At 43.9% G+C, this 24,846-nt stretch overlaps 2 protein-coding genes across 6 annotated transcripts in view; one reads left to right on the top strand and one right to left on the bottom strand.

Annotated features, from left to right (window-relative positions):
• The window catches only part of Fyco1 (FYVE and coiled-coil domain containing 1), a 62,400-nt gene extending 37,946 nt beyond the window's left edge, over positions 1–24,454 (top strand). For 3 of the 5 annotated variants that reach the window (XM_030244078.1, XM_017313159.2, XM_030244077.1), the window contains exons 15-18: positions 12,637–12,732; positions 16,227–16,437; positions 19,120–19,229; positions 21,205–24,451. In XM_030244078.1, coding sequence (XP_030099938.1) covers positions 12,637–12,732; positions 16,227–16,437; positions 19,120–19,229; positions 21,205–21,280 — 493 coding nt within the window. In that variant the 3' untranslated portion in view covers positions 21,281–24,451. Of the gene's footprint in view, positions 1–12,636; positions 12,733–16,226; positions 16,438–19,119; positions 19,230–21,204 lie in introns of all 5 variants that reach the window. The other 2 variants (NM_001110253.2, NM_148925.3) reach the window with 1 other exon arrangement.
• On the bottom strand, positions 2,200–7,477 carry Cxcr6 (chemokine (C-X-C motif) receptor 6). The gene is made up of 2 exons (NM_030712.4): positions 7,409–7,477; positions 2,200–4,023 (listed from the first exon to the last, which is right to left on the bottom strand). Exon 2 carries the CDS (start codon positions 4,016–4,018, stop codon positions 2,963–2,965), a length of 1,056 nt encoding a protein of 351 aa, NP_109637.3. The 5' UTR covers positions 4,019–4,023; positions 7,409–7,477; the 3' UTR covers positions 2,200–2,962.
• Positions 24,455–24,846: the final 392 nt, after the last annotated feature.

Genomic DNA, 24,846 nt, shown 5'->3' with positions numbered 1-24,846 from the left:
GTCTGGATTCAAGCAGGGTCCATGTTTATCTGGCTCCAACCTGCACTCCACGTAGCAGCCTGTCCTTTGATATAATCTCCTATGAGCAAGGAGAGCCAAAGGTGGGAGAAAGAGATGGCAAGTGCTTGAGACCTCTAATACCTCTGAAGGAATGTAGCCTGCAGCAACAGCCTTTGCACAGGTAGCCTGCAGGCCAGACACAAGCCCTCTAACTAACATGCTGGGTTTTGCAGGTTTGGTTTGGTTTGGTTTGGTTTGGTTTGGTTTGGTTTGGTATGCATGTGTATTTATTACTAATGATGGTATAGGTATAGGAGGAGATAGTAATCTGCCCTAGGTATAGTAAGATACCCAGAGAATGGGGTGAATAGTGGCTGAGGAGGCAGAGAGAAGGAAGGTTCTATTGCTGTATTTTCTCGGCAACAGACAAACAAGCTTCTCTAAATTGCATAAAGGCCAGCATAAACATTTCTGTGGGGAGCCTGAAAGAGAGCATGATCCAAAGGTTCTCCCATCTCATCTGATTTCTTCATTGGATAGACAGCTAGTTAGAAATAACCCAGAGAGCATTGTCACCTAGCAGTGTGAATTGATGAGCCAGGCCTTGGAAAAGGCTTTCTTGGATTGACCTAGGGTGGCACTATCTCTAAGTGCTGAGTGTCCAGCCATACCTCTAGAATACCTCTGTAGATAGTTACAGGGCCCTATCACCTGACTTATCTTTCTTCTCATTGAGAGCCTACATTTCCTAAGCTGGGATGTTAGGGAAGTCAAATATGAAAGAAGGACTCAGCCCTTCTCCATCAGCAATGTTGCAAATAAAGATGAATGCACTGAAGGTTAACCTTATCACCCTGCATAAAGCAGCCTAGTTGTTTTGAGTAAGCACTTGGTGTTGTGTGTCACTTGCACATAGCAAGGAAGAGTACTACAGCTCTTGATTTTGTGTTTGATAAAATGGTGCATGGGATCATGGGCGATGACTGTACTCCAAGGCATGCTCAAATTTTTTGAGCCAGAATCCATATGGCATGCCCTACATGTCCAGGAAGAAAAAAAAACACACAACAGCCTGTATGACTGCACCCGCCCTTAAAGATAGCATAAGGAACCTCTACTATATCTTCCAAGAAACAATTTCTGCCAGTTTGAAGATCTTTCACCCACAAAAGTGATTATGTTGTTCTTTATTTGGTTTGTTTTGAGACAGGGTCTTGTGTAGCCTAAGTTGGTCGCAAACTTTCTCTAGCTGAAAATAATCTTAAACTTTTGATCCTCCTTCCTTCACCGCCCAAATACTGAGATAGTAGGTGTATTACACCTAGTACTGGGGTTCAAACCCAGAACTCCATGCTGCTTGGCAAGTGTCTACCAACTGAGCAACCACCTCAGCCAGTGCTGTGTTTGATATATATTATCTCAAGTCCTCCTCAAATGAACTGAGAGACTTGTGCTTTCTCACTAAAAAGAAATGGCTGAAGGCTAAGAGATTTGTTCAGGTCAAGTATCCTAGCATATGTCTTCAACCCCACACTTGAGTCAGAGGCAGTGGATCAGAGTTCAAGACCAGGCTGGTCTGTATAGCAAGTTCCAGACTGGCCATGACTGTATAGTAAGGAAGGAAGGAGAGAGAAAGGGAAGGACTTAGAACCATGGGTGCAAGCATGTTGAGAGGTTGAGATGTATTTGTTTCATTGAGGTCATACCTAGTGAATAGCAGTGGGGCAGCCCTAGCCTGCTCTCTCCAGGCCCTGAGCCCAGGCTTACCTAGTCTCCTGAGCATCCTCTCAGCCTTTTTGGGTAGATGTTCTTATTTAGGTAAATGATTTGGTGGTACAAATACCCAACAAGCACCTGTAATCCTGGTCACGTGGTTGCCAGGATCTAGTCAGCATCAGTCTAGTCTGGCACGTAAAGTCACCTCGTCCTGGAGCAGTATTACAGAGTTGAACAAATGCACCTCTCTCACATCTTGGGCAGGAGCAGGAAACCACCATGAAAGCAGGATTGTTACCATTGGTGTAATCTATTTCCTTCATAGACCACTGCCCCCAAAGTTTCATTTTAAATTATTTCCTTTATTCTAGGCCTAGAAGTTAACTGGGTTGTTTTTGTGCAGTTTGTGAAGGCTTATTTTGTTTTGTGTCTCAAGCATACCAAATTTAAGTAGAACGTACCTAAAGATGAAAGCAGTTTGAAAACATTTAAAAGGTTTTATTTCTTAGCCATGAAACTCAAAATGCTTGATATATTTGTGTGTACATAGTATGTGTCACAATTTCTTTCATTTTTTTTTTTTAGATGAGCAAAGCCACCAGAGTCCTCTTGTATTTGTTAAAGTCTTAAGCTCTGTTTTATACATTTTTCTAGCATTACATGGACCACTGAAATTCAGCTTATTTATTCTGGCCTGTTTTCAGTCCCATATTGCTGCACTTTACAAGACAATTCCAGTAAAACATAAGCATCCACCCATACAAAAGTCAGACAGACCCCTGGATGAGTCAGAACCTGGTCTCATTCAAGCAGCATTTGTATGGAGCCTTTTCAATTCTCAACTGCTTGCCCACTGAAGAATCTTCTGAACTCAAGAGCCCTGAACATTATCTGCCAGCAACATCTTTGTTGATGCAGCTCTTCAACTTTTAGGCCCAAACTTGGTAAAAAGAGAACTTGAGATCTCTAGAGTTAACCGTCATGACCTTGATTTCAGCATTCTTGAGGATGAAAGAGAGAAAGTGCTTCAAAATCTCAAGATACTCATTCTCCTTTGAGCATTAGGCTTAGATATTAAGAATAGGGTATATTTATATCTGAGAAGTTTTGTGTACCAGCCATGGTGTTCAGTGACTTCTCCATGATACTCCACATGCTATAAGCAAAGCTTTTCTTGTTGCATCCAAATGATACAGCCATGCTCCTAGAATTCTGTTATTAACTTCTCTAAGTGTGGCAAGGCCTACTACAATTGGAACATACTGGTGGTCTCTACATTGTGGGAGGCAGAACAAGTCTTGGAACTGTCCTCAGAAGACTTCCATTGACTTGAGACTCCCAGGTGAGAGAGGCAGCCGATATCCTTCATAAGTTTCCAGACGTTCTTCCGGAACTTTAAGCCAACAAAGGCATAAAGTACAGGGTTAAGGCAAGCCCGAAAGTATGCTATAGCCTCTGTCACTACGATGGCATACTTAAAGCTGGTTATGGTATAGTACTCCCAGCTTGTACTTTGGATTAACATGGCAAGGTTGAAGGGTGTCTGGGTCAGCAGGAACACAGCCACTACAAGGAAGATGATCTTTAGAGATTTGTGCTTCTGGAAGTTTCGAGCATGAAGCAAGGTCTTGATAATGCCTGAGTAGCACAGAATCATAGTGAGCAATGGCAGGAAGAACCCCAGAGTCATCTGTATAACAAGAACCATAGTGGATATCTCCTCACTGTGGTACTGACAGATAAGCTTGTCAATATCTTGAACATGGCCATAGATGATCTGTGGCAAAGAAACCAACAGGGAGACCACCCAAATGAGCAAGCAAATGACTTGGCCCCAGATCTTCCACTTAGCCTGCCGGTTGAAGGCCTTGGTAGCCTGGACCACTACAATGAAACGATCCACTGTGATGCAGGTGAGAGTGAGCATGGACACGTAGAAGTTCATTGTATACATGCCTCGAAGAGTTTTGCACATGACTGTGCCAAAGACCCACTCATAGGTGCCTGCATAGGCCCAAAAGGGCAGAGTACAGACAAACACCAGGTCAGCCAGGGGCAAGTTCAGCAGAAACACATCTGTCAGAGTCCTCAGCTTCTGGTAGAAAATGTATATAATCAGAACCAGGGAGTTTCCTAGCAGTCCAAAGACAAACACTACCAGGTACACACAGGGCAAAAAGACCTCCTTGAACTTTAGGAAGCGTTTGTTCTCCTGGCTGTTATCACTGGAATTGTTGAAGAGCCAGAAATCTCCCTCGTAGTGCCCATCGTACAGAGCTGACTCTTGATGCCCATCATCCATGGCATCTGTTGGGGCAAACATCTGTGAGTCAGAACCTAAAAGTTATATTTGGGTATGTCTGAGTGACATTCTTTCTTCCCACTGTCTTTATTAACTCCACATAGAAAGCAAATTATCTCTAACCCCATTCAGTATCATGCTTAGTCATAGCAGTATGCTGAAGATGGCCCTATCCCAGGGGAAACCCGCCCAGCCAGAGTGAGGAATTCTTCAATAACCCTAAAAATCTCAGGTTCCTCCTGTGTCATCCCATAAAATGCTCAATTGTTTAAAAAAAAAAAAAAGTAACATGCAGTCATGTGGACACCATAGCCCTTCATTTTTGGTTTGTTTGTTTCATTTTTGTTTTGTATTTTACGTTTTTATGTATTTTATGTATATGGATATTTTGCCTGTGTATGGATGTATGTCTGAATTGTGTGCGAACAATGCTCACCAAGGCCAGAAAAGGGCATTCGACTGCCTGGGGCTGGAGTTACATATGGTTGTGAGCTACTGTGCAATGCTGGAAATCAAGCCCAGATTCTCTGGAGACTGTCTAGACCTCTTAACTGCTGAGCTCTCTCCAGGTCCACAAAAACTGTTTGGAAACACAGGACTGCTATCTATAAGGAAGGTCTGTCCCTATCTACTTGGGGAATCATAGCCGTGCCTACCACTCTCTGCCCTATGCTGCTCAGTTTTATGTCAACATGGCATAAGCTATAGTTATTTAAGAAGGACTCTCACTTGACAAACTGTCTCCATATGATTGGCCTATAGGCAGGTCTGTAGTGTGTTTTTTTAATGAGTAATTGAGTAATGGGTAATTTCAATGGCCCAGCTCATTTTGGGTGGGGACACCTCTGGGCTATTAAAAAACACAAAACAAAACAGAATACTCATGTTAGAAAGAACAAGCCAAATAAGCAGCACTCCTCCATGGTCTCTGCTCAGTTCCTTCTCCTCAGCTCCTTCCCTTAATGAACTGTGATCAGGACTCATGGGATAAAATAAGCCCTTTCGTCCCCAAGTTGCTTTTGGTCTGGTATTTTATCACATTAGAAACCCTAACTAAGATAGCCCCATTCATTGTTAAAAAGTCATAAGAGCCAAATCAAGTGCCTCTTCTAGAAAACGTCCTTACTGCTATCCTCAGGGGCTTGGAGGATGATAAGGACTGCATGTGACTGGGGAGTACTTCCTGTTTACGCTTCTCCTCAGCTGGACAGTGTAAAGAGAGCAATTGTCTCGTGGAAAACCGTGTGCCCAGAACGTTGACAGGAAATTAAGGTACTGCCCTGACTCCCCAAACTAAACTTTTCCATTTTTCACCTCTAACAGTTCCCGGCATCTATGTTGGAACCTCAGATTCTGGACATCCCTGTATTTTGGGGAATCTCTAGGAAGGTTTATGCCCCCATAAGGAGGCATGGCTTTAACTTCCTTTAGCCATTCAGGACCTAAAGGTCTCACAATGGAAGGCCAGTTAGAATGGCACATGAGGTGGAGTGGCTGCTGAATAGGTTTGCAGCAGAGGCCACATGCCTGCCTTTCTTGCCCAGGACTTGATCCTCCATGGTTGTTATGTTTCTGACCCTGCTTTGCCCTGTGACTACCAAGGACCACAAGCAGGACATGGGGTAATATAACCTGTGGCCTGATTGTATGGGCAACTATCACAGCGTTTGGCCCGAGAGTGCCAGGCCAACCTTGCCAGTGTCCTAGATCCATATCCTGCCAGTGAAGGTTCTAAAAGATGCCTTAAGAAGTGTTTGGGCAGAACTTCTGTAAGATTTACCAAGACAAAATATTACCTGGTCAGATGAGGATATGTAAAAGTTGAAGACATCCTTTCCTTTTAATCCATGTGGTCATTTCTTGCTCTAAAATTGAGTCCTAAGCGGAAATAGTGTCCACCCTAACACTTCTGGAACTTATACCTTCCCTAGAGCCATAATGCCTTTTCTCACCATCAAGGAAGGACCTTGCCTTTAAAACTAGGCTACTCAGTAACTAGTCCCCACACCCAGACCTCGGGATAGATCTCTGGTCTTGATAAGCTGATGGTAGGCATCCGGCCCCATAGCCTTCTGAGGTGCTAAAGGAGTGTCAGGTATTTGTGTGTATCATATTGACTCACATGGGGATGATTTCTTTTTCACCCTTTAAAATATGAAACACCTTTGCTTTCCCAAGAGTTACCTCCAGTTCTCTGTTGTTACCTCACTTGTATTTGCTTTTTTGTTGTCCTATTCTTTTCTGAATCCAACCTTAGCATGGCTCTTCAGAAAATGTACAAATCCGTATTCACTGTTATGTTAGTAGATAGGGACTAGACTATACAAATAGAATATTGAAATTCACTAGATTGGGGAGATGACTGTCAGTAGAATGCTTGCTTTACAACCATAAGCACACAAAATCACTGTCTCTTATAAAAAAAAGTTAACATTTCTTTATAATTGAAATATTGATTAAGGAAAATGAAACAGTAATGAAACTTTTGATATGTTTTTTTTAAAAAGCCCAATAGCAAATTATAATTGTATGTAAAGCATAAAATGTAACCCAAATATTTAAGAAGTACTTCTAATTATTTTGGAAGTTTCAGTATATTTAAATTGCTGAAAACAGAAAAAAATATGAGAAACACACACACACACACAAACCCACCATGGGCTATTACTGTTATAACAAATAGATGATACTTCTGATCTTCCTGCTTCCACCTCCAAAGGTCTGGGATTGCTGCCACACCTGACACTTAACCTTTTGTGGTCACAAACCTCTTTGAGAATCTCATTGAAGCTGTAGACCTTCTCTGAGAAATAAAGTCCATACAGCTATAATTCTAAGGCTTCATGAACCACATATTCTATAGGCTCTTGTTTAAAGACCCTTTAATAACATTTGTAATTTTTTTTTTACTCTAGTCTTAAAGGACCAAATTCTGTCAGCATTGGCCTTTGGCAAAATTATAAATTACTTATTTCATCTGTTTTGTTTATTTACTTATTTGTAGTCTATAATGTCTACAGTTGTGTGTTGATTTATATTGAAAAAAGTAGATAGTTATTGTGGATTATAGCTTGTTTTTTAAGATACAAAAGAACTTTTTTAAGATACAAAATAGAAAAAGATTGATTAAAAATAGAAGACCAGTGACTAGACTGCTCTGGATTCCTAGGTGGGTCTGATTATACCGTTACTACCTTTCCCATCCTTTTATAACCACTTGCTATATTCCAGAACCAATGAAGCAGTTCTCACATTTCTCCAACCCTTGCAGCAACCATGGCAGTGAGGGATGGGAGCCATGGCTAGCTGAATTCAGTAGCTCGCACCGTATACACAGGTCCTGCTGCAGACAGGAATGAGAGATGCAGCAAAAGAAAGCAAATGACTCACCAGAAGAGAAGCCCAGTAGCTTTGTTCCAGAGTGAAGTGTGCTCACTAAAGGTCTGCCTCTGGTTCTCTGTGATGTGGTCTGTGTTTCCGTCAAATACTTAAGAGCCTTCAGCTAGAGACCTGCCCCCGTCTCTATCCCATAGGCAGAATCCACATGACAAGCTTGACAAACCTGCCCACTTAATTTGAGAGTCAAAGATGAAGCATGATTCTGATGCTTCATACTCCCTTTTTCTTGGCTTAGCACATTTCCTGCTGTTAAAAACGAATAGGATTTCCATTAATGCTCTCCTAAAGGGGAGCAGAAAGTAGACTTGACTTTTGTCAGTCCACTGACGATGGTGGACTTTGTTTGTGAAAATCACTTTGTTTACTGGTCACACATGTCTTTGGAACATTTTGGTTCTGGGCCAACACAAAGCCCATGCTATGGATTAGGCTCTGTATGAATGTAGATCCAGTATTTACCACAGATGTCTTGAAACATTGCTGAGGGCCAGGTATTATCTCCATTTACAGATGAGAATGTAGGAAACAGAGCCAAAATAACTGGTGAATTCAGAGCTACAAGCTCAGGCTTCTGATCATTCACAGACCAATGGAACAGGTTGCTTCTAGGTGGTTGGTTGTGCTGGAGGACCTGGTATAGCCCTACACTCTGCCCCCACAGGCCTCTGGCAGGCAGTGCCCACCTACCGTGCTTGGCTTTGCTAGAACTGCCTGAGGTTAGCCTCCTGGACTTTCCTCTATTTGATAGACACTATGATCTTAATGCAGTCTGGTTTTTACTTTCCGTGAGCTAGCATTGCTGACTTCCAGGAAAATTAGCCTGGAAGTCAGGAACTTGGAGTAGGACCAGAATCTAGAAACTAGTATTTGATTTTATTGTAAGAAAGGTATTATATGGAGGCTTCCATTTACAACTGTTGGGTTTTGCTCACCTACCCATGGATGCAGTGAACAATGAACAAATGAACAGATGCATAGGCTGCATCAAATACTGAGCGGGAGATAGTTGAAACACCTCTCCTTTTAAAAGAATCTTTTGGGTGCTAGAAAGATGGCTCAGCAGTTAAGAGCACTTCCTGTTCTTGCAAAAGACACAGATTCGATTACCAGCACCCAGATGGCAGCATACAACCATGCATAACTTCAGTTCATATCTATGAGCAAAACACATAAAATAAGTCTAAAACTATTTTAAAGATACCTTTTAGGACAAGACAGCCTTCAGTTTTACTACATTTATAGGATAGTACTAGAATGGCCTGAGATTTGTCAAGCATTGCTGTACTCTTCTCAAAATTATTTGTCTTCCTCAAGAACAGAGAGGCCCATCTCACTGCTCTGAGATTGTGCATGAACTTCTAAGGCACGTGCACAGGAGACTGTGGGGAGATTACATGTGCAGATTTGAAAATGTATGGTACTTTTGTCATAGCTATGCTACAATGGAAAGTTCTGTGGAAAATAAAAGATTTGCAAGTAAATTCAAGGAACTAGTCCACTTGGGGCCACTTAACACAAATAAATAGCCTTTTACCATTCAGATGTGTAGTGTGCATTGCACCGTAAGTTTTTTTGACTCAAAGATCTGAACTTCTCAAGAGTGAGTACCCTGTTGCCTGTGTCGTGCATTTCCTCAGAAATACTTAAAATCTAAAATAGAATTGAGAAGACATTGGGCATGGTAGGCACTATTGCTTCAGTCTTATCTTGGAAGTCAGTTGTTCTGATCTATCATCTTTTCTAAAAACCTGGCATTCTTAAGTCAGAACTATTAGGATATCAACTCCAAGACTTGGTTTTGGTTTTTATTTGTTTGTTTGTTTTGTTTTTGTTTTGTTTTGTGCTGCTTGGGGGAGGAGAAGTTAGCACAGGACACTGATGAGTGGCAGAGTTGTGGAGGACAAATTTGTGGCTGAATGTCCTTGAGGAAATAGCCAGCTATTTGCAAATGAGCTAGAAATGGCTTGTTTATTGGCACCATAGGTAGGTTTGTGTATTCTGAACAGACCATAAAAACCAAGTGTTCAGAAGCCAAGATCTTAGAAGTGCTGCTTTTTGCTTGTCTGTTAAACAGAAAGGATGTCAGTTACCGCGGTGAATGTGTTCTGTGCCACTCTGTGCAACACCAGCCTGTGTGGTGACTGAAGCCTTGAAGCCTTTGCTACTGCAAACTAGGAGCTGAATTCTTAGTTTAGTTGATCCTAATTAATGTAAGTTTACATGGGAACCTGTGGCTGGTGATCACTGTTGGGCAGTGCAATCTGAACTGAAGATTCCTAATCCTCTCCTAGAGCCTGGCATTCAGTAGAGCAAGTGACAAAATGGCAAGACCATAAGCAAGACATCACAGGCTGCTGGGCATTTCTCGGGTGGAGCTTCTGTTCTTGGCAGCCTAGAGAATTGTTATCTACTAATAAAATGAGAAACAAATTACAATATTTGGAATTGTGACAAAGGAATGCTAGAGGCCTAACTAGAAGTACCCAGGTGTCTCATGACACGGAGAGGTATGAGCTTCAGGGGTAGGACCCTTAGCCTCTTGTTTCTGTACCTCTTTATTCTTTTTCTCTTAAGACTTTGACTTTATCTGTGCAGATATTTTGTCTGACTATTTATATGTGCACCATATGCATGTAGTGCCTGTGGGGGCCAGAAGAGAGTGTCAGATCCCTGAAACTGCAGTTACAGACAGTCGTAAACCACTATGTGGACACTGAGATCCAAACCTGCATCCTCTGTACATCTGCGTGTGTATGTGCATGTGACTGCTCATGCCTAAAGAGCCCAAAAGAGGGCAGGGTATTAGATCTCTTAGAACTGGAGTTGCAAACAGGTGTGAGCCATCTAATATGGGTGCTGGAAACTGAAGTTGGGTCCTCTGGAAGAATAGCAAATACTCCTAACCTTTGAGCCATTCTTTATTCTTTAGTAAATTGGAGTATTGATTACATGGGCATCTGGGGTATAAAAGTCCCTTACACTGAGGCTTATAATTCAGACATTTGTTAAACATAGACTGTGTATGCAATGGGAATCCTAGGAACACTGGGATCATTACTTTAGAGCAGGGGTTCTCAACCTGTGGGTCTTAACCCCTTTTGGGGGGGGTCACATCAAATATTTACATTACAATTAATAACAGTAGCAAAATTACAGTTATGAAGTAGCAATGAAGTGATTCTATGGTTGGGGGGTCAACACAACATGAGGAACTGTATTAAAGGGTCGTAGCATTAGGAAGATTGAGAACCACTGCCCTAGAGAGAAGAGTGCAGCAATAGACTGGTGGTCATGTCACCCTAAGAAGCCAGGAAAGCTAAAGGTAGGCCTACTGCTGGAGTAAGGAAAGGGAAAAGGTCACTTGAGAACACTGATTTTTCTAGGCTGAGAAAACCCTGTCAACAGGAAAGAAAGAACATAGCTATAGAAGGAGATAGGGTGTCCTCTAGTGGTCCTGCTTGTGTTTCCTGCCATTCTCAAACTTGTTTTGTCCCTTAATGCATTTATGTGACTACCTAGGAAAGGCCAAAGTTCCCCCCAAAAAATGCTGCAAACCAGCATGTGAAGATGGAGTGAATGTGCCTGGTGTCTAGGCAAGCAAGAGCCTTTGGTGAGAGGAAAGTTTGAGACACACTGACCATAACCCTGGGGCATTTTGAAAGAATCCTCTACAACCCTTGAAAAGGGTTATAACATCTGGAGAAGTCATGCTGGGCAGGAGACCTTCTAACTAAGGCCTTCACCTGGGAGCAGACCATTTTCTTTTGGGCCTGTGCCTTCCTGGGCATAGTTGTCAACTGAAGTTGGTTGGATTATGAGACTTCTGAGAGCTACTAGCCAGACTGAGCATAGAGCCCTGAGTGGGAACATACTGAACTGCAGTCAGAGCATCTGATTGTGGCACCAGCCCTGCCTTGGAGAAACAGTTGTGGCTCATGTCCCCATCCAGGAACTTTTATCTGCCAATGTGTTTTGAGGGTCAGTAATCTTGGCAGGTGTTCACAATGTTCCATGGTCAGATAAATACAAGAACATACCAGATAGGGCACTAACAGCCAAAGTAACTTCCATCCAAATCTAGCTTGATGACTCGGTGAATTTAGTGCTGTTACGTACAGGAATATGGGTAACGTGGGGAGTTGCCTCACAAAAAGCACATACTAGAATAGGTGAGAACTAGTAAAAGCTACATCTCTGGAGTTCTCTGTACAGCTTTCAGATTGCTCCATGAAGGGTCTCCTCTCCCCAGCAATAGTTTGCTGCTTTTAAAACTGGGGTGGAGGGGTCAGGGGATGAGGCTTGGTGTCTTCTTCCCTCCCTCCCTCCCTCCCTCCCTCCCTCCCTCCCTCCCTCCCTCCCTCCCTCCCTTCCTTCCTTCCTTCCTTCCTTCCTTCCTTCCTTCCTTTCTTCTTTCCTTCTTTCTTTGAGACAGGGTCTATGTATGTAGCTTGCCCTGAATGTCCTGGAACACTCTTAAGTCAACCAGGCAGACCTGGAACTTATAGAGATCCACCTGCCTCAGCTTCCCAAGTGCTAAAGGCATGTACCACCATACCAGGCAAACTGAGTCCTATAATGCACTTCTGACTTTAGCATACTGAGTCTTAAGAGTGATTTCCTCTATCCAAGAGAGAATGTTTGAATGGGGAAGCAGCTAGACAGCTGCCTAAAATAACTTTCTAAGAGGGAGATGCTGTATATAACACTTGCTCCCTGGGTTTTGGTGGTCCACACAGTACACTTTGGAAACTGGAACAGCCCCAGTGCCAAGGCAGCTCCTTCTGTACTCCTGATGGTACATTAGGGAGGAAAGAGGAAGTAGGTATTCACTCTGCCCTCTTTAATATATGGCTCTGTCTCATCTCTGCCTAGACAGTTTTACTGACTGAGCTATAGTCAAGGTGTCTGATTCTGGAACCAACTCTGCAAGGGTTGGTTCTTGTACCCCGGGGCCAATACTTAGAAGGAAGAAGGCAATGATTCTGTTGTCATCCCTGCCTCTGCTGCCAGTAGAGGATTTGCTGGTGTGGGAAGAGGAGAGTGACCCATTGGTGTTTGTGTGCACTCACACTCCTTCCATGCAGTCTCTTACAGCCCTGTTGTCATCACTTTTGTCCCCACTGAAGTCCTTGCTTCATTGCGGACCACAGTGTAGACCTTGGGCGGTAGGACTTCACGTGCTGATAGCTAATGGCTTGTTCTCCTTTGTGATGTTTCAGGGACACCACATCAAACTCATTAACCCCTGAAGACACTGAAGACGTGCCCATGGGGCAAGATGCTGAAATCTGCTTGCTGAAGTCAGGAGAGCTGATGTAAGTGGCAAGCTGCTAAGTGGGCCTCTTGTGCCAGTGCAGAGAAGTCCCAGGGAATGGAGTCTGGAGAAGGGACACTTGTCCTATCAGAGCCAGAGCTGGCCCCACCCAGTGGAATGATGCAGATCTTTGAGGGTAACAGGGCATTTTTCAGCCTAGATGTATGTGACTCAAACACTCAGATACCAGGCAATCACTAACCAAAGAACAGACATCAGGCCAAGTGGATAGCGATTAAAGACACATATGGGAGTAAATAAAGCAAAAGCAGGCTTTATTAAGAAAAAGTTAACAAAAAGTGAGAAAATGTAAAGAAAGTGAGAAGAATTCCAAGACAGGAAAAAACATTGAGCTATTTTCTGGAGGCAAGACTTGTAGCTGGGTGAGACAAAGACTGCGGTGACTTCTGTTGACATGGGCTAGTTCTCTGAGCATATCACAAGCCAAGCAAGTTGAAGAATTGCACATCCTGTATACTTCCCTCACCCAACCGGGGAGATAATTGTGTGTTCTTCACATGCTGCTTGCCCGGGGGAGTAATCACATTTTGAAGCTTCCTGCTCATCTCTGGCTAGTTTTGCCAGCTGTTGGTCCTGACTGCTGGCTGCTAGCTTTCTAGCTGTTGATTTTACAGGTGTTGCTGGTCTCAGAGCTTGATGGCGTCTATTAGTAGTTCATTAGACTCCTCTCTTTGTTCATACTTGTATGTGGCCAGTTTGTAGGGCTTATTTCATCTTGTTTTGTTTTAGACTGTGCTTGGACTTGAACTCAGTCTCATGAGACAGGTTCTCTAACACCGAGCTACATCCCAACCCCACTGGCTTGTAGTTTTACCATGGACTCTTATACTTGTTTGTGGAGAGCTAACACCAACTCCTGTCACACCGACTAAGATGTGGCTATGGTTTTTCTGTATTGCCTCATGTCCATCTCTTTGTCTACAGAATTGGATAAGATCTCCTCCTGTACTCTTTTTTACCACGTGGAAGATTGATGTTAGGAGCTGCTCTTACCCACAGTTTCATCTGTTGGAGTTAGCTGAATTAGAAGCAAGAATATGTGAAAGGGCAACGGCTCCTTGTTAGGGCCTTTGTAGAAGTGGGAACCAGCCAGAGACATGTCTATGTTATCAGTAGGGCTGTTGTGGAGTAGGAACCAGCTAGGGCCTTGTGCATATCCCTTTGTAGAAGTGGGAACCAGCCAGAGCCAGATCATACAGACACTGGCTTTTTCCTCCCCCCCCACCCCCCCCCCCGCCCCGGCCTGCCCTCCCGCCCCCAGCACCCCGTCCTTCCTCTTATGTGCTCAGCTTGGCTATCTCATACCCAGCTGTAAGCTCTTGTTTTCTCCTTCCTAGGTATTTTAGGCCTGAACCCTGATATCCATTTTAACTGCATCACGGGCTTCAGATTGTACTTTTTATTTTTAAAGCATAATTTACATACATTAAGCTTGTCCTTTAAAGTGTACAATGGTTAGATTTTTAATAAATAATGTAGTATCATAAAAAACATGACTAAGAAATCAAGTCTGTCACTAAAACATTCCCTGTGCCTCTTAATAATCTTTCTTCTCTGCTTCTATCCTTTTTTTATATATATATTACTTTTTGTGTTGTCAGTGGTAGCTTTTTGGTTTGTTTTACACACACACACATATGGGTGTTTTACCTACATGCAAACCTGACTGGTGCCCACATCAGATCCCCTGAAATTGAAATTAGGCAGTTGTGAGCTACGATGTAGAGTATAGGCATATATACTGGTAATCTTTTTTTCTGGTGATAGTGTGGCTGTACTGTCATTGCTGAAAAGAACCATTCACTCTTCTGCTAACATTATTCATTACTACATCAAGCACATTAGGACACAAAGAAGACAAAAGACCCCTTCTGGGGGAAAATTTTATGTTGTGCTGAGTAATGACAGACAGTGAACAAGGAAAATAAGCAAACAAGAAAATAAAATGTGATGTTTGAAATAGAAGAATGTAACTGAAGAGTAGGATTAGAAGAAAGAGGGATTTGCAGTTTCTTGTAGACTGCATTACAATGGTATGACTTGGAGGATGTAAAGAAGTTGCCAGAGAGCCACCTGAGGGAATAGTATTTCAGACAGAAGGAACAGCCAGGACAAAGCCTTTAAAAATAGATATTGCCTACTAAGTTAAAGGTGTTAGCAGTAAGTTCTGGAATGCAAAGAAATAGAAAGAGACCACCACACCAAATGAAGTATCTGGACAAGGCAACCTTTATTCTTGATGAAGAGGTGTGCTTGAACGAGCAAGCACACAAGAGACAGGAAGTGTGTTTGGTATTTATTATAATACAGGTAGAGACTGTGTCCTTTCCCTGGTGGCTTAATTCAATTGGCTAGTCTTACACAGCAAATAAAGGAAGAAGGAGAAAGAGGTCCCTTTTCGAAGAGAAGGGTCTCTGTTCCTGGCCATCAAATTTCTGGAATATAGCAGTTAACCTTTGTGTAAACAAAGCAAAAGTATTATTAGGAGAAGATGAGTAAAATTTGCATAAAAGTCTTAAGATGGAGGAGATAAAAGCCCTAAAGGCAATGTCCTAAATACAAGTTTTATAGTGTTTGATAGAAAAGACACATATTTGATATTTCTTAACAAGAGTATGAAAAAGAACCAGTGTAAGTTGAAGCAGAGGATAAGGAAGACAGGATCCAAAAGGAACAGACATTCATATCAGTGGGGCCTTATTAGCCGTTATAAAGACTTGGGTTTTAATATGAGGGGAACAGGAATCCAAAGATCATATTTGGAGATGAAGAGTCACTTGATTTACATTTGAAAAAAGGATTATAAAGTATAAAGAAGACATGGGGCAGCCAGGGCAGAAACATTGAGGTCTGTTTTTTGGGGAAGATATCATAAGAATCCTGGAGAGATGACTCTGAAGTCAGGAGCACTGACATCAGGGTTACTGCAATGGCCATGTGAAGAGAACATGGTTGTTCCCATTTTACAGACTTGGAAAATAAAACTCGAAACAGTTGTGAAATCTGACCCACACTCTCTCAGGTTTGGCCTCCAACCCCTTGCACATAAATCTGCAAAGAGAGATTGTGGGAGGTATGTCTAGTTAGGCGAAAGGAAGAGGCAGAACTTAAAGGAAGAAAGAGGGTGGCTGAGCTGTGGGGCAACCTCACGGGTGTAATAGGACTACATCATCGAACTCAAACCCTGCCCAAAAGGGACTCAGAGTAAATCAGGCTGCCCTGCCCTCTCCCCAGTTTCTGTGAGCTTTCAGCTCCATGTGGGCAAGGCTGTCCTGTATCTTTCACAGCCTTGATTCAGTGTCAGGAACTATGCTAACTGAATGATAAGCACTCAGACTAAACCTTTTGTCTGAGCTGAACATCTCCTAAACATGTTAGTCAGGAATGGCCAGGCCTAATCTACCAAGAGTCTCAAATCTCTGGTTACCTCAGATAATCCATTAAACCAGGTCTGTCTTTGAACTTTTATTTTAGGATCAAATTACCCCTCACAGTAGAGGAGGTCGCCAGCTTCGGGGAGGGCAGCAGGGAGCTGTTTGTGAGGTCCAGTACCTACAGCCTGATCACCATCACCGTGGCTGAGCCTGGCCTCACCATCAGCTGGGTCTTCTCTTCTGATCCCAAGAGCATCTCCTTCAGTGTGGTCTTCCAAGAGACAGAAGACACGCCGCTCGACCAGTGCAAGGTAGGCCAGGCTCCCTAACTTCCAGGTGCCTGGGCAGACCTTCCCCAGAGCAGGCAAAGCACCTAAAGCTTGATTACCTTGGAGAAAGATGACCCAGAAATCAAGCTCAGGAGAGCTGTCTCCACACAGCTAAAGGTTAGCTCTGTGCCTCATGTGTTCCGTTTGACCTTTGGATAGAGCTGTAGGTAAATCTCAGAGACATGAAAGATACAGGATTCTGTTTAGTGATAACTTTCTCACAGAGCTCTACAGAGCAGGATCGGGATGCTTTGGGAGGTATGAGCTCCATCCCCAGTTATATTGAATGTTCCATGTGTCACCTACAAGGTCAACAGCAAAGGAAGCCCCACTATGATTTGGGCAGTTGAGCTTGATAAAACCCAGACTATTCTAGGTGTAAAATGTTGCCAGTGCAGGACTGCAGTTCTTAACCATGTGGCTGTACACTGGAAACCCATGGAGAGCCTTTAAACCCTAATGCTTAGGCCAAATCTGAAACTACTAAATCAGGGTATGTAGGCAACCTTTAGCAACTCCACTGAGCAGCCCAAATTGAGTAGTTCAGAGGCACAAAAGGGCTGGATAGAGCTTAGGGGGTGCTGGTTCACTGTGGGTTGAGGAAGAGGAATTTCCATGCCAAGCATCTTAGTTCCCATGTTTATAAGACAGAGAGGAATAATAAAGAGTAGAAATGCAAGTTAAATTTGAATCTTGAAAAAGAATGGTAAAGCCTATCAGACACATTGAGCTGGAGCAAAAAGTGAGTTATAGGCAATTGATGTCCTACATAGTCAACTGGCAGAGGCTTTTTTTATCTACTTGGATAGAAATCAAGTATGGGTAGGCAATAGGCTCTTCAGGGCTAATTTTCACTTCTCTGTGTTTGGCAGTAGGCAGATAAAGCAGCACCAAGTGACGCTCTCCTCTGTCATAGTCCTCCTGCAGACCTCAGGTGCCAGGCCCTTAGCTGTATAAGTGTCTCTTAACTACACTACGGGCTTCTCCCGTGCCCTGTTATCTACCCACCAATCATCATGACAGATGAATCTTAGGGACCTGGTTCAGCCAACCTTGTCTCAGACTTCCAAGATGTCCTTCTTGGGTTTAATGGACACCACTGTCCTTTCCCGCAGTGAACACAAGGGGGCATAGAAAGCCCATGTCTAGAATACTTAGCTGTTCCTATGCCCTTCCAGGCCTAGTTCACCAGTCAGCTACAGAAGATACTATTTTTACTGCCTATGGTCCCCTGAAAAGTCATGAGCCTAGATAGCCTATTTCCTAGTCTACATCTTTAGTACCTATTCAGGGGACTTCTCACATGCCCTTAAACAGCCTAGGCCTTTCAGAAAATAGATGGCTGTACACGGGTCTCATAACAACATATAGGAACCTTGTTAGGTCCTTGGACAACTAATAGTTGACTCTTACTGTATCCTGGATTCTGTGGAGTCTGCTGGGGACAGAGAGATATGGGATAACACCCAAATCTGTTCTAAGTATTAACAGAGAGAGGGGGGGGAGAGGGAGAGGGAGAGGGAGAGGGAGAGGGAGAGGGAGAGGGAGAGAGAGAGAGAGAGAGAGAGAGAGAGAGAGAGAGAGAGAGAGAGAGAGAAGGGAATACTGACCAGGGAAGGGGGAACCCCTGTACCTACAGTGAAGGCCACACTGACTAAGACTGTCTCATTGCAAGTTAAGGGGGTTGAATAAAAATAGTCATTTCTGACATCATTTGCTATGTTAGGAGCTCAAAGGACCTGAGAGAGAGAGAGCACTTGATGGGCTATCAAATTAGAACACTGGTATCTCTTCCATCTTCAGTTTTATTTGTTTTTCTTTATTTATTATTGGGGAAAAAAGGGATACATTCATGGCATGTACATTCATGGAGACCAGAGAATAACTTTATAGAATCAATTCCCTCCTTTCACCTTTGTACATGGTTTCCAAGTTATCAGACTTGTAAGACAAGCTCTTTTACCTACTGATCCACTTTGCTAGCCCATATAACTTCTAAGATTAGGCCTGTGCTTTAGCTGATACTCAGGTAGAAGACCTTGTCCCAGTGGCGATAAAGTTGACATCCAAGAATTAGCCCTAGTCCACTCACTGTATGTGCAGATTTGCCCTCTGGGAACAAATTTGTGATTCTGAGAGAATAAACAGGAGTAAGACTCAGGATTGGAAAGATAATTGCATGGACCAGCCAGGACCAGGTAAAAGAAGGGTTCCATGGTGATGCCATGTGAGAGGCCTTGGGTGGAGCCATAGCTGTCTTTCCCAGAGGAAAATGAACCCAGGAGCTTTATAGAGAGCCTGGATGTCAATATGGAAGAAGGACTCAGTGTCCTATGAGTACCAAGGACAGCACTAGAGCCCACTCGAAGCCGTCTGGTCAAATGGACATATAGAGTTAGCCCTGACTTCCTGAAGCATAGAAGTTCTGTTTCTTCAGGTGGTGGAGCAGCTTGACACCAACATAGTCAGGGATGTTGGTGACTAGTTCATGACTCAAGAAGAAACTCATACCCACCATCCTTCTACAGTGACAGCCCACCCTTGCTGGGGCCAAGTTCTAGTCCCAGCCCTATACAGCTATGACGTCATTCAGAGTACTGGCCTACCTAGAGGACTCACAGGCCCTCAGCTTCTGTGATACCTTCTCATTGCTCTCCCTGCCAGGTCCTCATTCCCACCACCCGATGCAATTCCCACAAGGAGAACATCCGGGGCCAGCTGAAGGTCCGAATCCCTGGCATCTACTTGCTCATCTTTGACAACACCTTTTCAAGGTGGGTACCTCAGTTAGTCATGGCATCTGATGCGTCCACCTGTCTATCATGTGTCCACCTGACTATGCATCGTTGCCTCTATTCTCTAGCATTGAGATAGATACTCAGAATCAAGAGTCAAAGTTTTTTGTTAGTGATTCTGTAATTTAGACCCCTCTGCTCTATTCACTGCTCATGGTATATTTTATGAAAGCAAGTCTGTCAAGTTACTTTTCTGTTGCTGTGATAAAACACCACAATTAAAGGCAACTAAAAGAAGGAATTTTAGTTTCAGAGGCAGAGTCCATAATGGCAGCAGACAGCCAGCAGGAATCAGACAGATCAAGTCTGTATTCAAATGCAGGAAACAAAGAGAGCAAACTGGAAACAGGGCGAGGCTATAAATTCTCAAAGCTCATCCCCAGTGACATACTTCTTTCAGCAAAGCTTGACCTCCTCCCCAAACATTGCCCCCAGCCAGACACCAAGTGTTTAAATATGTGAGCCTATAAGGGACTTTTTTCATTCATTTCCAGTAGTAGGCCAACACTTACAGTCTTACAATATACCAGCCACCCACTTCTGCCTTTCAGCATCGTCCTCTTCTAGAGAGATAAGGACTGAATGGTAGAATAGTGATGCTCTAGGTCACATGGCTAATGGAGGTGCCGGAGCTGCACCAAGCACCTGGCTTTAAGCTAGCCTCATCCTAGTTGTGCTCACCTCTCTCAGATTGATTCCTAATGTCACACCCACCATAGAAGGACTTTGAGAAGTCCAGGAAAAGCCAAGGGCACCTGAATATAAAAGAAAAAATGAGACCAAAAAAGGACAAACCCTCTAGGCTTTGTTGTATGTCACAGGAGCAGCCTTTGCCATCTTGAGCTCCCCAGTTGCTTCAGGCAGTACTGAGGCTCAGCTGCAGGCTCAAGGGTGTGATCTCAGGAATGGTCAGCATGAAACAATAAAAGGGAATGATAGGCAGGTGGCTAGAAAAGGGACCAAGACAGAGCACCCATATGAACAGCATCTGTCCTGTACACAAGTTGAGACATTTGTCCCTAGGGCGAGCTTATGGTTTCCAGACACCGTCTTCACTGGGGCTGTCTCTTGAAACAAACCTGTCTTGCCTGTGACTGTCTGCCTCCCTCACAGGCATTTGGCTTTTAGCAGAGTAACTTGATAGGATACTCTAGGCAAAAATTATTCCCATACTCTACCTCAGCTCCTCAGGCCTTGAACTCTCAGGCCTGTGGACAGGGTTGTCTACTACCCAAGAGGGTGGAAGTGACCTTCCCACTTGTCCTGTTTTGCCCTAGGTACTAGAATTCTCTGCCCGAATATGCAGGGCTTTATGGAGTATGGCCAGCCTTTTCGGGAAGTTGTCTGTGGAGTCACTTAGCAGTGAGGGGCAGGGTTAGGAAAGGGTCAGGATCAATCTAGCCTTGTTTTTCCTGCTGCAGCTCTAGCTACTTGTCAGTGTCTCACTGAGCCTCGATCTGGGGAGAGAGAGAAAGAGAAGTGAAGGGCAGCATGCAAGCCTCCCACAGGCTCCTGGGAAACCTGGGTGGTATAGTGCGCTGGAAAATGAACTCTGCCCATGGCACATGAACATCCTGTACATTCTGGCCTCTGCTGAGACAGCCCATGGCACCTACTTCATTTCCCCATGCAGTCCTGACCACTGGCACCTCAGAGCAGCTAGACAAGTGAGGGCAGAGACTTGCGGCCCCACTCTTCACTCAAACCCCAAGAAGCCCATAAGTGAGAGTACTGGGACCTCCTGAAGAGAGAGAACTGTACCAGACTAGAAGGGCAGATGATGGGATAGGGAAAACAAGGAACACTAAAGTGATCTATAAGTTGTCCGGTCCCCAAAGGCTGGTTCCTTCGAGACTTTGGTTCCTACACCCAGCCAAGCACAATCAGGGACATGAGACCCCAAAAGAAGCTGCGCTAAAAGTAACACATTCATTCTCCGTTTCTATTTCTTCAGATTTATCTCCAAAAAAGTGCTTTACCACCTGACTGTTGACCGGCCTGTGATCTACGATGGAAGCGATTTCCCATAGCATCAGTACCTGAACTCTAATTAGCTCTTCATCATCCACAGGAAACACTACTCCTCCTCACCTATCTCATTAAACATGAACACGCACACTCATCCACAAAATTTTAAATATTAAAAAATTAGAAGCAAAAGAAAGAAAATCAGCTGTGCCCCCAGCTCAGCAGTTCTGCAGCTTTGGCAGAGGCCTTGGGCTCCACAGTGCGCTTGGCTCCATGCAGCCGTTACTCTCAGGTCCCAGAGCCCCTAAGAACAAGGTACAAGACTCAGCCTTTTCATCCAAAGTGACACCATTAACCACACCTGGGATCACAGCTGGTAACAATCTACTGTGTGGTATTTTTCAGGCCAGACGTGGTCTTGATAGTATATCTACTCTTCAACAGCCAAGATTGTAGGCCAAGGGCCACTGCCCTGGCCACTTTGTGAAGCCTTGGGTAGTCCTAGGAGAAAAACACTACAGGGTCATCATGTCAAAGATGCCCCCATTCGTTAATTTCCCCATAAGTGGGGTCTGCTTCTTCCACTCAGCGACTTTGGGAGGCCAGAGTTGTTGTGCTGTTCTCCTGAGCCTTTGTCTGCTCGGGGGCTTTGTTCAGCAAGGCCACTCAGCAGATCTAAATCACCACCACCACCACCACCACACACACACACTCACACACACACACACTCACACTCACACACACACACTCACACACACACACACTCACACACACACACTCACACACACACTCACACACACACACACACACACACTCTCACACACACACACACACACACACACACACACACTCACACACACACACACACACACACTCACACACACACACACTCACACATACACACACACACACACACACACTCACACACACACACACTCACACACACACACACACACACACACTCAGGAACCAAACAGAGGTCTAGGAAAAAGCAACTACTACATGAAGGCTTCAGCTCTGCATATGGACAGCAGGAGTCCAAATACAGGCTAAGTTCCCTACAGTGGCACCAAAGCTCACGTGTCAGCCTAGAGCCCATCTGTGATTATAAACTAGAGTTTCTGCCTCAGCTGCAGACAGCTGTTTACTAATGAGTGGGGCTGGGGTAAGACCTACTGTCAATCCCTGCAACCTTTCTATGAAAGAAAAGTCTTTGGTAACTTAAGAGGCTACCTAGTGGAAGAACAGGACATAACTTCCATTTGTCACTCCCTCCCTGTTTGCCTACTTCCTGCTAGTTAGCTCACACCTGATGTTGTAGACAGTTTACTGTTTCTTTTTCTAGGACAGGCAAATAGATAGCTTAGATAGCTTCCTGTTCTCTCTGGCCCCTTCTTACTCCTACCACCAAGAATTTACCCATGATGGCAACTTTGTTCAGTGTGAAGAAGCCAGCATGTTCAGCTGAGCCTTTGAAGGCTACCCTGGGTTCTTGTGGGTCTGTATGTGGCCTGAGATTGCTAAAAGCCAAATTATCTTACCTTTGAACCCTTCTACCCTCTTGCAAATGGAATGCTGAAGCCAGCTTGTTCAATAGATCAACAGCATCCAGTACCAAATAGGATCTCATTTTTATTGCTTGGATTTTCCAGGGTATATTGGAGACACTGGCCAAACTCATGGCCTTCTGCTGGTGTCACTGCCACCATCTTCATCAAGAGCCATCATTCACTGAGTTGCTGCTGTGTTGGTGGCCTGGGAGGGGCCTGAGACCTTACATTTGAGTTCATCCTGAACTCAGTCACTCATCAGGAGGCCCATGTGGTTCTTGTGAAGCTCAGACCTGAGGTGAGAGGCTCCAGTGCTGACTGCATAGTACTCCACTAGGCATATACCAACTCTGTTTTTAATAGTCTATTTTTGTGCTAAATGGGCTTTGTACTGTACTTGCTCCAGTCTGCTGAGCACTAGGTTACTAGAGAACATTTGGCCCTGTGTAAGTGTGCCTTTCATACATAGCTTTATGGTTTTAAGTAGTCCCCAGTTTTACTGGGGTTTAGTCATTGGAGTAAATTTTTGAAAAATGCAATTGACAACTGAAGAATCATTAAGGAAGATGATGGCCCAGCTGGATTTAATTACACCAAAGATCATAAGGAAACATCCTTGAGATCTTGGTGATTCTCTTCCTGAGGGCAGCCTCTCCTCTAATGACTCAGCCTATTCCTAACAGTCAGGTCAGTAGTGTTGCCAGCTGCCTGCTCGCCAATACCACTGAAGCACTATGAGACTTCACCCACCTTGAGACAGAGTGGCCCTCCGTGTCTGAGTGGACTTTGAGAGTATTGCTGACTGAAGTACCCAGGATTCTAGCTAGTCCTAGACCAAGAGCAGGCAAAGGAATTCTCAAACAGGAATCTGGAACTGAAAATTTCCATATGGTTTTGGAGGTAGAAATGAAGAGCCATATATAAACAAAGATGTTATTTCTGAACAATTTCAATTGCCCCCCCCCCCAGGTAATCAAACCACTCCTGGCCCAAAAAGAAGGAAATCGTGTAGATATGGTTTGATGATCATAGGGTTTTGTTTTTAAACTCAAACTCAGTGGTTCAACCTGTGAGAATTCTTTAAACTGAGAAAAAAACATTCTTGGCTCACAGGTTTTGGAAAAGGAGGCAGAGAGGAGAGACATCTTTGACTCCTCAGAACCAGGGAGTGCAATACAAAGACTATTGAGTGCTGCTCACATTTACAAAAACGAACACTACTTGGTAGAATCTTAGCACACTTTCCTTGTCTCATTTCATTTCTTCTGAGGAAACAGGAAAGTTAATTCATAATTTCCTTTTCCCTCTCAAGCACTTTTTAAATTTCCAGAGACCTCTGATCAAGGGTCATTTTTAGAGCCTTTTGATGTGTGTTTAATCTCACTCAATGTTCTTTTGGTGACTGCAGTGATACTGAGCCTCCGTGGGAAGGCTTAACAGTTAGAGTGCACTTTAATTCATTAATTCACGATCCATGTGGCCTTATAATAATGGGTCAAGGAACCCATTTCATTCTTGCCTGCCAAAGAGTTACACAGAAGCACATCAAACACCAGCACTTCACCTGCACGAAGGGATGAGACTGGGATCCCTGAGTAAACTTCTTTAATAGTGTGTGCTATGCCATTTGGAAATGTTTTTTAACCTCAGGTTTTAAATAAAGCAAATACTGTGGCATTTGGAGTAGCATTGTCTTTTATTCCTCTGACAAAAATAAGTCGTAAAATAAGCGACAGAGCTACCCAGCAGGAAGCAGAACATCTCACAGGCCCCACCCCCAACCCATCCCAGCTCACCCCACCCCCACCTCCCCGCAGATAAGAGTGTGACTGATAGGTCCTGGCAAACTTCCTGGTCCTCTCTGAGGTATTGAGACCTGTCCAAGCCTGTGATTCCTTCCACCTACCATCCTCTGCCATTCATAAGGCTCCAGACCTCTCTCATGACATCAGAGCACTCAAACTTTTCAACCTGCCAAAATAATACAGGGGGAAAAAAAAGCCACACAGGGCTCAAGCTCATTGTGAGTAAGCATGTGTAGCACTGATGCTTTGCAGAGAAAAGGAGCAGCACCTGCC

Source organism: Mus musculus, chromosome 9 (genome assembly GCF_000001635.26).
Source record: "Mus musculus strain C57BL/6J chromosome 9, GRCm38.p6 C57BL/6J".
Classification (NCBI taxonomy): Eukaryota; Metazoa; Chordata; class Mammalia; order Rodentia; family Muridae; genus Mus; species Mus musculus.
This window is presented reverse-complemented; position numbering and strand designations above follow the sequence as displayed.

What these genes read in the sequence shown, in the direction of transcription:
- Cxcr6 (NM_030712.4), bottom strand. Translation starts at nt 4,018, where the DNA reads ATGGATGATGGGCATCAAGAGTCAGCTCTGTACGATGGGCACTACGAG.